This window comes from Salmo trutta, chromosome 29, assembly GCF_901001165.1.
Source record: "Salmo trutta chromosome 29, fSalTru1.1, whole genome shotgun sequence".
Classification (NCBI taxonomy): Eukaryota; Metazoa; Chordata; class Actinopteri; order Salmoniformes; family Salmonidae; genus Salmo; species Salmo trutta.
In genome coordinates, this window is record NC_042985.1 from 12,493,076 (window position 1) to 12,507,300 (window position 14,225).

At 44.8% G+C, this 14,225-nt stretch overlaps 1 protein-coding gene across 1 annotated transcript in view; it reads right to left on the reverse strand.

The window, feature by feature from the left end:
• Positions 1-1,325: 1,325 nt before the first annotated feature.
• Positions 1,326-14,225, reverse strand: part of LOC115166943 (tumor necrosis factor alpha-induced protein 8-like protein 3) — a 226,779-nt gene continuing 213,879 nt past the window's right edge. Inside the window, exon 2 of the mRNA XM_029720899.1 lies at positions 1,326-2,312. Coding sequence (XP_029576759.1) covers positions 1,750-2,312 — 563 coding nt within the window. The 3' untranslated portion in view covers positions 1,326-1,749. The remainder of the gene's footprint in view (positions 2,313-14,225) is intronic.

Here is a 14,225-nt window from a genome sequence, read left to right on the forward strand (position 1 = left end):
GTCATAATGACAAAAGGAGAGAGAACAAACAGTGTATTTACAAAACATCCTCATTCTTTTTGGCCTTGATTCAGAGCAGTAAAGCTATAAGTACGTATAATGTTGCTATCACGTAATCAACACAGATTTTGGATTTCTTGAATGCCAAAGAGGGAAAAAACTCTTCTGATTCACAGGTCTCTCATGGGTCTTGTTGTTTTATGTGGGCTACGTTGCTATGTGAACGACCAGTCGCAGTCATAGCCTATCAGACTCCACGCTGGTGATCCCCCCCCCCTTTACACTCTCCTGTAGTGACTTCCTAGACTTTATTAGGATATAATGTCTGTCACTTAGCAGATGCTTTTATGCAAAGCCACTAACAGAACAGTGTCAGTGAGTGAATATGTCTTTAATATGTGTGTATGATCCTTGTGGGAACTGAACCAATTATCTTGGATTTGCTAGCGCCACACTCTTACCAACTTTGGGGATGGTGCGGGAGAGGGAGAGGGAGAGGGAGAGGGAGAGGGTGAGGGAGAGGGAGAGGGAGAGGGTGAGGGAGAGGGAGAGGGTGAGGGAGAGGGAGAGGGTGAGGGAGAGGGAGAGGGAGAGAGAGGGTGAGGGAGAGGGTGAGGGAGAGGGTGAGGGATGTAGAGAAAACACCTCACAGAACAGAGCTGTGACACCAGTTAAATATCTTAGAATTATTCATACAGTTCATCAATGTCACGGAAACTCCATAGAAATAAGGAGTGAAACAAGGAGAGGAAAGAAGAGGAGCAGGAGAATAAGGAGAGAAACAAGGAGAGGAAAGAAGAGGAGCAGGAGAATAAGGAGAGAAACAAGGAGAGGAAAGAAGAGGAGCAGGAGAATAAGGAGAGAAACAAGGAGAGGAAAGAAGAGGAGCAGGAGAATAAGGAGAGAAACAAGGAGAGGAAAGAAGAGGAGCAGGAGAATAAGGAGAGAAACAAGGAGAGGAAAGAAGAGGAGCAGGAGAATAAGGAGAGAAACAAGGAGAGGAAAGAAGAGGAGCAGGAGAATAAGGAGAGAAACAAGGAGAGGAAGATTAAAGCACATCCCTGTCCAGGAAGCTTAGTAGAATAAAAGGGAGATCAGGGTAGGAGAGAAAGGAGAAGAGGAAGTGGGAGATTAGGAGAGAAAAGAGAGGAGGAAGTGGGAGAGTAGGAGAGAAAAGAGAGGAGGAAGTGGGAGATTAGGAGAGAAAAGAGAGGAGGAAGTGGGAGAGTAGGAGAGAAAAGAGAGGAGGAAGTGGGAGAGTAGGAAAGAAAGAGGAGGAGAGAAAAGAGAGGAGGAGGTGGGAGAGTAGGAAAGAAAAGAGAGGAGGAAAGAAAAGCGAGGAGGAGGTGGGAGAACAGGAGGGAAAAGAAGGGTAAAGGTAGAACAGAACAGATCAGGAGCTGATTTAAAAAAAACAGAAGGAATGAGAGGAGGAGGGAAAGCAGATCCGTGGAGAAACCGGAGGAAGAGGAGGAGTGTGTCCCAATAATCTCTCCTTCTTCCTGAAGTGTGCACTCATTTGCTACTCTCCACAAATGTAAAATTATTGGATTAGTGTAGGCATGGACTACAAGGAGGTTCCATATACCAATAATTTCCTTTCAAATCCATGAAGGGAAGAGGACAAGTGCACACTTCAGGAGAAAGGGGGGATTATTGAGGCGCAACCATAGAGATTGAGTAAGGGAGGGGATGAGCAGGGTCAAACTTCAGGTCAAAGGTGAGAGGTGCGAGATCAGGGGTCAGAGGTTAAAGCGTTCCCTCATCCAGCAGTTTGTTGATCCCGTTGCAGATCTTCCTCAGGTACAGTCTGTACTCCTCTCCGTCTCCGTACAGCTCGGCCAGGAACTCCCCGTGGGCAAAGTGGTTGAACACGTGGTCGATGCGAGTGTGCGACCGCAGGGTCAGGTGCTGCTCCACCAGCGCATGCAGAAGGTCCCGGCATTCCAGCAGCAACTCTGACAGAATGTGGTGGTCGAACGTGTAGTCCACCTCGTAGAAGCTGACCGCTGTCATGGCCGCCTGGTTCATCTTCTTCTTGAAGCGTTCGACCGTGTCCAGTTCGTCTGGGCTGAACTGGTGGTTGCGGTACAGGATGCCGATCTTCAGGGCGATCTTGATGACGTCTTTGACGATCTTGTGGGCCTCCTTCTTACTCTTAGTGAACTCCCGGCTGGCCTTGTACAGCTCATCCAGGATCTCACTGCTGACGTCGTCCGTCAGGAGGTTGGCCACCGCCATGGTCGCCATCTTGGATAGGATCTTCTTCTGTGCCTGGAGGGCCAGGGAGCGAGAGTTGAAACAATCCTGGCCTGGAGAGGGGTGACAGGGTGGAGAAGGAGGGGAGAGAGAGAGATGGGGAGGAGAGGATGGTGGGGAAGAGAGGGGAGGAGTTAGGGGGGAGAGAGGTGGGGAGAGGGGGGATGGAGGAAGGGGAGGTAGGAGGAGAGAGGGGGAAGAGGGAGATAGGGGGAGTAAAGGGAGAGAGATAGAGAGAGGTGTAGATGAAGGAGAGAGAGAGTTAGTGTTTAGCTCCATAGCCCACCCAGTCAAACACACATTCCTCTCTGTCTCTCTGTTTAAAGCTCTTGTCAAAGAGAAGGATGAATCAGGACCAAACACACAGAGAAGATATGCTTTATACTAACCCTCTTTTTAAAGTCATACCGTAGTCAGGCACTTCTTACAGTGAACACAGTGTAAACTCAGAGTACAGGAGTCAAACTCATAACACTTTGTCACAGGTCTACAGTTGTACTGTGCTTGTCAGACCAGCAGCAATTATATCAGTAGCATTAAAGGGGAAGTCTAAAGAAGATCAGTTCCTGGATCAGTTCCTGGATCAGTAAAGGTTAAATGAAGTCAGAACAGTAAATTATCTGGAAAATCAAACCGTCTGAAACTTGCAGTGAAATGGCCGACACACACACATTCTCACACACACACGCAGTACAATAGTCTGGATAGCTTTGCGTCATTTACCTCTTACATTCTCACTTATTTTACATAATCATTCCACTCCATACTACAGTAAAACTACAGTGGTCTGACTGACTGGTAGACTGAGAGGAAAAGTGACTGACTGGTAGACGGAGGGGAAAAGTGACTGACTGGTAGACTGAGAGGGATAATGACTGACTGGTAGACTGAGGGGGATAATGACTGACTGGTAGACTGAGGGGGATAATGACTGACTGGTAGACTGAGGGGGATAATGACTGACTGGTAGACGGAGGGGAAAAGTGACTGACTGGTAGACTGAGGGGGATAGTGACTGACTGGCAGACTGAGGGGGATAATGACTGACTGGTAGACTGAGGGGGATAATGACTGACTGGTAGACTGAGGGGGATAATGACTGACTGGTAGACGGAGGGGAAAAGTGACTGACTGGTAGACTGAGGGGGATAGTGACTGACTGGTAGACTGAGGGGGATAGTGACTGACTGGCAGACTGAGGGGGATAGTGACTGACTGGCAGACTGAGGGGGATAATGACTGACTGGTAGACTGAGGGGGATAGTGACTGACTGGTAGACTGAGAGGGATAATGACTGACTGGTAGACTGAGAGGGATAATGACTGACTGGTAGACTGAGGGGGATAGTGACTGACTGGCAGACTGAGGGGGATAATGACTGACTGGTAGACTGAGAGGGATAATGACTGACTGGTAGACTGAGGGGGATAGTGACTGACTGGTAGACTGAGGGGGATAGTGACTGACTGGTAGACTGAGGGGGATAATGACTGACTGGTAGACTGAGGGGGATAATGACTGACTGGTAGACTGAGGGGGATAATGACTGACTGGTAGACGGAGGGGAAAAGTGACTGACTGGCAGACTGAGGGGGATAGTGACTGACTGGTAGACTGAGGGGGATAGTGACTGACTGGTAGACTGAGGGGGATAATGACTGACTGGTAGACTGAGGGGGATAGTGACTGACTGGCAGACTGAGGGGGATAATGACTGACTGGTAGACTGAGAGGGATAATGACTGACTGGTAGACTGAGAGGGATAATGACTGACTGGTAGACTGAGAGGGATAATGACTGACTGGTAGACTGAGGGGGATAGTGACTGACTGGCAGACTGAGGGGGATAATGACTGACTGGCAGACTGAGGGGGATAATGACTGACTGGCAGACTGAGGGGGATAATGACTGACTGGTAGACTGAGGGGGATAATGACTGACTGGTAGACTGAGGGGGATAATGACTGACTGGTAGACTGAGGGGGATAATGACTGACTGGTAGACTGAGGGGGATAGTGACTGACTGGTAGACTGAGAAGGATAATGACTAACTGGTAGACTGAGGGGATAATGACTGACTGGTAGACTGAGGGGGATAGTGACTGACTGGTAGACGGAGGGGGATAGTGACTGACTGGTAGACTGAGGGGGATAATGACTGACTGGCAGACTGAGGGGGATAGTGACTGACTGGTAGACTGAGGGGGATAATGACTGACTGGTAGACTGAGGGGGATAGTGACTGACTGGCAGACTGAGGGGGATAATGACTGACTGGTAGACTGAGAGGGATAATGACTGACTGGTAGACTGAGAGGGATAATGACTGACTGGTAGACTGAGAGGGATAATGACTGACTGGTAGACTGAGGGGGATAGTGACTGACTGGCAGACTGAGGGGGATAATGACTGACTGGCAGACTGAGGGGGATAATGACTGACTGGCAGACTGAGGGGGATAATGACTGACTGGTAGACTGAGGGGGATAATGACTGACTGGTAGACTGAGGGGGATAATGACTGACTGGTAGACTGAGGGGGATAATGACTGACTGGTAGACTGAGGGGGATAGTGACTGACTGGTAGACTGAGAAGGATAATGACTAACTGGTAGACTGAGGGGATAATGACTGACTGGTAGACTGAGGGGGATAGTGACTGACTGGTAGACGGAGGGGGATAGTGACTGACTGGTAGACTGAGGGGGATAATGACTGACTGGCAGACTGAGGGGGATAGTGACTGACTGGTAGACTGAGGGGGATAATGACTGACTGGTAGACTGAGAGGGATAATGACTGACTGGTAGACTGAGGGGGATAGTGACTGACTGGTAGACTGAGGGGGATAATGACTGACTGGTAGACTGAGAGGGATAATGACTGACTGGTAGACTGAGGGGGATAATGACTAACTGGTAGACTGAGGGGGATAATGACTAACTGGTAGACTGAGGGGGATAATGACTGACTGGTAGACTGAGGGGGATGGTGAGGGCCTTAGAGTTGGGTCAGTAGTTTCTCCTGGCCAGTTCACATGGAAAACTCCTGTCCCTATGACTGAACAAATTAATGAATTAATAAACAAATGAATGAACGAAAGAATGAACAATAATAAATATCAGTGGTGTAAAGTACTTCAGTAAAAATACTTGAAAATACTACTTACGTCGTTTTTTGGGGTATCTGTACTTTAGTATTTATATTTTTGAGAAATTTTACTTTTACTTCACTACATTCTTAAAGAAAATATTATACTTTTTACTCCATACATTTTCCCTGACAACCCAAATTACTCGTTATATTTTGAATGCTTAGCAAGACAGGAAAATTGTGAAATTCACACACTTATCAAGAGAACACGTGGTCATCCCTACTCCCTAAGGTCTGGCGGACTCACTAAAAACAAATGGATCTTTTGTAAATAATGTCTGAGTGTTGGAGTGTGCCCCTGGCTATCCATACATTTTAAAAACAAGAAAATGGTACCGTCTGCTTTGCTTAATATAAGGAATTTGAAATGGTTTGTACTTTTACTTTTGATACTTAAATATATTTTAGCAATTACATTTACTTTTTATACCGAAGTATATTTTAAACCAATTTTTTTTAGACTTTTACTTAAGTAGTATTTTACTGGATGACTTTCCCTTTTACTTGAGTAACTTTCTATTAAGGTATCTATACTTTTACTCAAGTTGTCACACCCTGACCTTAGAGAGTCTGTTTTATTCTCTATTTGGTTAGGTCAGGGTGTGACTTGGGTGGGCAAATCTATGTTTATATTTCTTTGTTGGCCTAGTATGGTTCCCAATCAGAGACAGCTGTTTATTGTTGTCTCTGATTGGGGGTCATACTTAGGCAGCCCTTTTTCCCACCTGAGATTGTGGGATCTTGTTTTTGCATTGTGCTGTCTAGCCCTGCAGAATGTTACGTTCGGTTTTGTATTTTGTTGTTTTGTTGGTGTTCATCTATAAAAGAAAGATGTACGCTTACCACGCTGCACCTTGGTCTAATTCTTCAATCGACGGACGTAACACAAGTATGACAATTCGGTACTTTTTCTACCACTGATAAATAGATAGATAGATAAATGAAAGAATAAATTAATTAATACATGAATAAATACATGTAAAGACATCCTGTGTGTAGCTGGTGTAGAGAGTCAGGCGCAGGACAGCAGATATGAGTAATCAATGTATATTTACTCAAAAATACAAATGCAAAATATGCGAGCCCACAAATACGGACCGTCTTACAATAAACAATTACTCACAAACAAACATGGGGGAACAGAGGGTTAAATAACGAACAAGTAATTGGGGAATTGAAACCAGGTGTGTAAGACAAAGACAAAACAAATGGAAAATGAAAAGTGGATTGGCGATGGCTAGAAGGCCGGTGACGTCGACCGCCGAACGCCGCCCGAACAAGGAGAAGTCGTGATGATACATAAATAAATAAGTACATAAATGTGAATGGGTTTTATTTTCATCCCACCCAGCACCAAATTACACACCACATGTCAACCACTATGATTAAAGAGGCTTTTTTTCTTCTTGGCTTCTTTCTAGTTTCCCTGAGTAGGAATTCAGCCTGGGGGAGGAGGAGAGAGTGACAGAGAGAGACAGAGAGAGACAGAGAGAGAAAGAGAGACAGAGAGAGAAAGAGAGACAGAGAGAGAAAGACAGAGAGAGAGAGAGACAGAGATGTAGAGAGAGACAGAGAGACAGAAAGAGACAGAGAGAGAGAGAGAGAGAGACAGAGAGAGAAAGACAGAGAGAGATAGAGACAGAGAGACAGAAAGAGACAGAGACATGGTGAGAGAGAGGCAGAGAGAGACAGAGAGAGACAGAGAGAGACGTAGAGAGACGTAGAGAGACAGAGAGAGACGTAGAGAGACAGAGAGACAGAGAGAGACCAGAGTCTACGCCTTCACTATGGTGAATCACTAAAACAATACAGAAATACACTGCGGAAAAAGAAGGAACAGTATGTCAGAAATCAGCTCAATGTAATTGAAGAATCCATAGACTAACCACTTCTGGGAAAATTGGAAAACACTAAACAAACAACAACACGAAGAATTAGCTATCCAAAATGGAGATGTATGGGTAAACCACTTCGCCAATCTTTTTGGCTCTATAACAAAGAACAAACACCAAAAACATATACATGATCAAATACAAATCTTAGAATCAATGACTAAAGACTACCAGAACCCTACGGACTCTCCAATTACCTTAAATGAGCTACAGGACAAAATATAAACCCTCTAACCCAAAAAGTAATGTGGTGTTGATGGTATCCTTAATGAAATGATCAAATATACAGACAACAAATTCCAATTGACTATACTAAAACTCTTTAACATCATCCTTAGCTCTGGCATCTTCCCCAATATTTGGAACCAAGGATTGATCACCCCAATCCACAAAAGTGGAGACAAATTTGACCCCAATAACTACTGTGGGATATGCGTCAACATTGAATCTGAATCCAGTCTACAGAGACATTAAATCTGAATCCAGTCTACAGGGACGTTAAATCTGAATCCAGTCCACAGAGACGTTAAATCTGATATTTGGAACCAAGGACTGATCACCCCAATCCACAAAAGTGGAGACAAATTTGACCCTAATAACTACTGTTATTAGCAACAGCAATCTTGGGAAAATCATCTGCATTATCATTAACAGCAGATTCGTACATTTCTTAGTGAAAACAATGTACTGAGCAAATGCCAAATTTGCTTTTTACCAAATTACCGTACGACAGACCACGTATTCACCCTGCACACCCTAATTGACAAACAAACAAACCAAAACAAAGGCAAAGTCTTCTCATGCTTTGTTGATTTCAAAAAAGACTTCGACTCAATTTGGCATGAGGGTCTGCTATACAAATTAATGGAAAGTGGTGTTGAGGGAAAACCATACGACATTACAAAATCCATGTACACAAACAACAAGTGTGCGTTTAAAATAGGCAAAAAACACACACATTTCTTCCCACAGGGCTGTGGGGTGAGACAGGGATGCAGCTTAAGCCCCACTCTCTTCAACATATATATCAACGAATTGGCGAGGGCACTAGAAAAGTCTGCAGCACCCGGCCTCACCCTACTAAAATCTGAAGTCAAATGTCTACTGTTTGCTGATGATCTGGTGCTTCTGTCACCAACCAAGGAGGGCCTAGAGCAGAACCTAGATATTCTGCACAGATTCTGCCAGACCTGGGCCCTGACAGTTAACCTCAGTAAGACCAAAATAATGGTGTTCCAAAAAAGGTCCAGTTGCCAGGACCACAAATAGAATTTCCATCTAGACACCGTTGCCCTAGAGCACACAAAAAAACTATGTTACCTTGGTCTAAACATCAGCAACACAGGTAACTTCCACATAGCTATGAACAATCTGAGAGACAAGGCAAGAAGGGCTTTCTATGCCATCAAAAGGAACATAAAATTCAACATACCAATTAGGATCTGGCTAAAAATACTCAGTTATAGAACCCATTGCCATTTATGTTTGTGAGGTCTGGGGTCCGCTCACCAACCAAGAATTCACAAAATGGGACAAACACCAAATTGAGACTCTGCGTGCAGAATTCTGCAAAAATATCCTTTGAGTACAACGTAGAACACCAAATAATGCATGCAGAGCAGAATTAGGCCGATACCCGCTAATTATCAAAATCCAGAAAAGAGACATTAAATTCTACAACCACCTAAAAGGAAGCGATTCACAAACCTTCCATAACAAAGCCATTATCTACAGAGAGATCAACCTGGAAAAGAGTCACCTAAGCAAGCTGGTCCTGGGGCTCTGTTCACAAACACACACGCACCCCACAGAGCCACAGGACAGCACCACAATTAGACCCAACCAAATCATGAGAAAACAAAAAGATAATTACTTGACACATTGGAAAGAATTAACAAAAAAACAGAGCAAACTAGAATGCTATTTGGCCCTAAACAGGGAGTACACAGTGGCAGAATACCTGATCACTGTGACTGACCCAAACTTAAAGAAAGCTTTGACTATGTACAGACTCAGTGAGCATAGCCTTGCTATTGAGAAAGGCTGCCGTAGGCAGACCTGGCTCTCAAGAGAAGACAGGCTATGTGCCCACTGCCAACAAAATGAGGTGGAAACTGAGCTGCACTTCCTAACCTCCTGCCCAATGACCATATTAGAGACACATATTTCCCTCAGATTACACAGATCCACAAAGAATTCGAAAACAAACCTGATTTTGATAAACTCCCATATCTACTGGGTGAAATACCACAGTGTGCAATCACAGCAGCAAGATCTGTGACCTGTTGCCACAAGAAAAGGTCAACACGTGAAGGACAAACACAATTGTAAATACAACCCATATTTATGTCTATTTATTTTCCCTTTAGTACTTTAACCATTTGTACATCGTTACAACACTGTATATATACATAATATGACATTTGTAATGTCTTTATTCTTTTGGAACTTCTGTGAGTGTAATGTTTACTGTTCATTTTTATAGTTTGTTTCACTTTTGTATATTATCTACCTCACTTTCTTTGGCAATGTTAACATATGTTTCCCATGCCAATAAAGCCCCTTGAATTGAATTTAATTGAGAGACAGAGACATGGAGAGAGAGAGACAGAGAGAGAGAGAGAGACAGAGAAAGACAGAGACAGAGAGACAGAGAGACAGAGAGAGACATGGAGAGAGAGAGACAGAGAGAGAGACGTAGAGAGACAGAGAGAGACAGAGAGAGGCAGAGACATGGAGAGAGAGAGACAGAGAGAAAGAGAGAGAGAGAGAGACAGCGAGAGATAAGACTGACATATCCCCTCTTTTCTCTTTTGCTGCTCTGTGCAGTAGCCCCATATCTGCTCTCTTTCTCTCTCCAACAAGATCTCACAGTTTGACCAATTTGACTTCAGATTCCGACTTTTGTCCATGTTCCATCAAACGTCAAATGTGTTTGGACATCCTGGGTTGCTCTGCTGCTGTCGCCGGCACCTCCCGGCTGGTTAAGTTAGGCACTAAGTTTAGGGATAAATAACAAGTGCCTGTCACTGGGCTTAAACACGTTTCCCTTGGAGCCAGAGCTCGCGGCTAATATTTAGTTTCTTTACAATAGAACACTGTCTGTATCATCGACAGCCTTTATTTGTAATTATAAACAAACACAAAAGTGCACACACGCAAGTAGGCACAAACGAACGCACGCAGGCGAGCACGCAGGTGCACACGCAGGCACACACACATACCTGTTATCTATATCTATCACAGGCATCGTTTCCCTGTAACTAATATCCTGTAGTTCTGAATCAACCCTTTGTTCTAGTATGTTCTCATTTCCCCCAGTCCTCTGGAGGGTTATGTGTCTGTTATGAGGCTCGTCCTCCAGTCCTCTGGAGGGTTATGTGTATGTTATGAGGCTCGTCCCCCAGTCCTCTGGAGGGTTATGTGTCTGTTATGAGGCTCGTCCTCCAGTCCTCTGGAGGGTTATGTGTCTGTTATGAGGCTCGTCCTCCAGTCCTCTGGAGGGTTATGTGTATGTTATGAGGCTCGTCCCCCAGTCCTCTGGAGGGTTATGTGTATGTTATGAGGCTCGTCCCCCAGTCCTCTGGAGGGTTATGTGTCTGTTATGAGGCTCGTCCTCCAGTCCTCTGGAGGGTTATGTGTATGTTATGAGGCTCGTCCCCCAGTCCTCTGGAGGGTTATGTGTATGTTATGAGGCTCGTCCTCCAGTCCTCTAGAGGGTTATGTGTCTGTTATGAGGCTCGTCCTCCAGTCCTCTGGAGGGTTATGTGTATGTTATGAGGCTCGTCCCCCAGTCCTCTGGAGGGTTATGTGTATGTTATGAGGCTCGTCCCCCAGTCCTCTGGAGGGTTATGTGTATGTTATGAGGCTCGTCCTCCAGTCCTCTGGAGGGTTATGTGTATGTTATGAGGCTCGTCCTCCAGTCCTCTGGAGGGTTATGTGTATGTTATGAGGCTCGTCCTCCAGTCCTCTGGAGGGTTATGTGTATGTTATGAGGCTCGTCCTCCAGTCCTCTGGAGGGTTATGTGTATGTTATGAGGCTCGTCCTCCAGTCCTCTGGAGGGTTATGTGTATGTTATGAGGCTCGTCCTCCAGTCCTCTGGAGGGTTATGTGTATGTTATGAGGCTCGTCCTCCAGTCCTCTGGAGGGTTATGTGTCTGTTATGAGGCTCGTCCTCCAGTCCTCTGGAGGGTTATGTGTCTGTTATGAGGCTCGTCCCCCAGTCCTCTGGAGGGTTATGTGTCTGTTATGAGGCTCGTCCTCCAGTCCTCTGGAGGGTTATGTGTCTGTTATGAGGCTCGTCCCCCAGTCCTCTGGAGGGTTATGTGTCTGTTATGAGGCTCGTCCCCCAGTCCTCTGGAGGGTTATGTGTCTGTTTTAGGGTGGCATCTCAAATGCCACCCTATTGCCTATATATGTCACTCTAGGACCATAGGGCTCTGGTCAAAAGTAGTTCACTATATAGGGAATATAGACATAACATAACATAACATGATAGACAACTTGTTGAAACACCCGTATTTGAAAACATCAGAAACATAATTGTAACACTATTACAAGTTTGACAATTGTCACTAATCCAAAGCAGATGTTGCCATTTGATTGACAGCTCAATACAACAAGTTCTAATTCATCCCATGGCTACGTCCAAAATCAGACCCTATTTCCTATTTAGTGCACTGCTTTTGGCCAGGGTCTTTAGGACTCTGGTAAATGGTAGCACAATAAATAAGGAATAGGGTGGAACCAATAGGACTCTGTTCAAAAGTAGTGTACTATTTAGGGAATAGGGTGTCATCTCACATGCAGGCGATGGCATCTCTCTGAGTGTCTCTGAGACTTTACATGTCAGCCTTTAGCCTCAGACTGAACTCTGATGTTTCACACCAAAGATAATAGAGGAGCAAAGGAGAGAACCTGACAAAAGAAGGTGTGAGAGAAGTGACAGTGAAAGAGGGAGGGAGCTCTGGCATCTTCCCCAATATTTGTAAACAAGGACTGATCACCCCAGGCCACAAAAGTGGAGACAAATTTGACATAAATAACTACAATGGGATATGCGTCAACAGCAACCTTGGGAAAATCCTCTGCACAAACAAGAAGTGTGCGGTTAAAATTGGCAAAAAGCACACATTTGTCCCACAAGGCCGTGGGGTGAGACAGGGATGCATCTTAAGCCCCACCCTCTTCAATATATATCAATGAATTGGCGAGGGCAGTTGAACACTCTGCAGCACCCGGCCTCACCCTACTAAAATATGAAGTCAAATGTCTACTATTTGCTGATGATCTGGTGCTTCTGTCCCCAACTACGGAGGGCCTAGAGCAGAACCTAGATCTTCTACAAAGATTCTTTCAGACCTGGGCCCTGACAGTAAATCTCAGTAAGACCAAAATAATGGTGTTCCAAAAAAGGTCCAGTTGCCAGGACCAGAAATACAAATTCCATCTAGACATGGTTGCCCTAGAGCACACAACAAACTATACATACCTTGGCCTGAACATCAGCACCACAGGTAACTTCCACAAAGCTGTGAACGATCCGAGAGACAAGGCAAGAAGGGCCTTCTATGCCATCAAAAGGAATATAAAATTCGACATACCAATTAGGATCTGGCTAAAAATGCTTGAATCAGTTATAGGAACCCATTGTCTTGGGGTCCGCTCACCAACCAAGAATTCATAAAATGGGACAAACACCTAATTGAGACTCTACATGCAGAATTCTGCAAAAATATCCTCCATGTACAACGTAAAACACCAAATAATGCATGAAGAGAATATTTAGGCCGAAACCCGCTAATTATCAAAATCCAGAAAAGAGCCTTTGCATTCTACAACCACCTAAAAGGAAGCGATTCCCAAACCTGGAGAAGAGTGGGGTTTGGTTGGGTCTAATTGCGTTGCTGTCCTGAGGCTTTGTGGGGTCCCCTAACGCAATTAGACCCAACCAAATCATGAGAAAACAAAAAGATAATTACTTGACACATTGGAAAGAATTAACAAAAAAACTGAGCAAACTAGAATGCTATTTGGCCCCAAACAGAGAGTACACAGTGGCAGAAATCCTGACCACTGTGACTGACCCAAACTTAAGGATATCTTTGATTGTGTACTATGCATAGCCTTGCTATTAAGATAGGCCGCCATAGGCAGACCTGGCTCTCAAGAGAAGACAGGCTATGTGCATACTGCCCACAAAATAAGGTGGAAACTGAGCTGTATTTCCTAACCTCCTGCCAAATGTATGACCATATTAGAGACACATATTTCCCTCAGATTACACAGACCCACAAAGAATTTTTAAAAAATTACATTTTGATAAACTCCCATATCTATTGGCTGAAATACCACACTGTGCAATCACAGCAGCAAGATTTGTGACCTGTTGCCACAAGAAAAGATCAACCAGTGAATCATTTTTTTCTTCCAAGATGGCGTAGCAGTCGGACATGTGTTTTTGTCTTGTCCCTTCTTGTCCCTTGTAAACATTGTTTTTCCTAGTTTTTTTTGTATATATATTTAATATTTTAATATAACTTTCTATCTACGGACTGAATATACTCTCCTGCAACCCGCCTCACCCAATGTGGTACGGATCTGCTATTTTTATACTTAAGAACTCATCAACTCATCAAAAGCTTGCCAGCTAACTGGCTACCAGCTAACTGGCCACTAGTTAGCCACGGCCCGCTAGCTGTCTAAAGTACATCGGACTGTTAGCTTAAGAGGCCCATTGGACAATTTCTTTGGCCACTATACCCACCATACGGAGCACTGCTGATCCGTGGTCTGAACCGTCGCCTGATCCAGAACCCCAACAGATGCTAGCCAGCTAACTAACTACTAGCTAGTTGTCAGCTAGCGGTCATCAGCCGCCTCTAGCATGGGCAACTCTTGCCAGTCTGCACAGC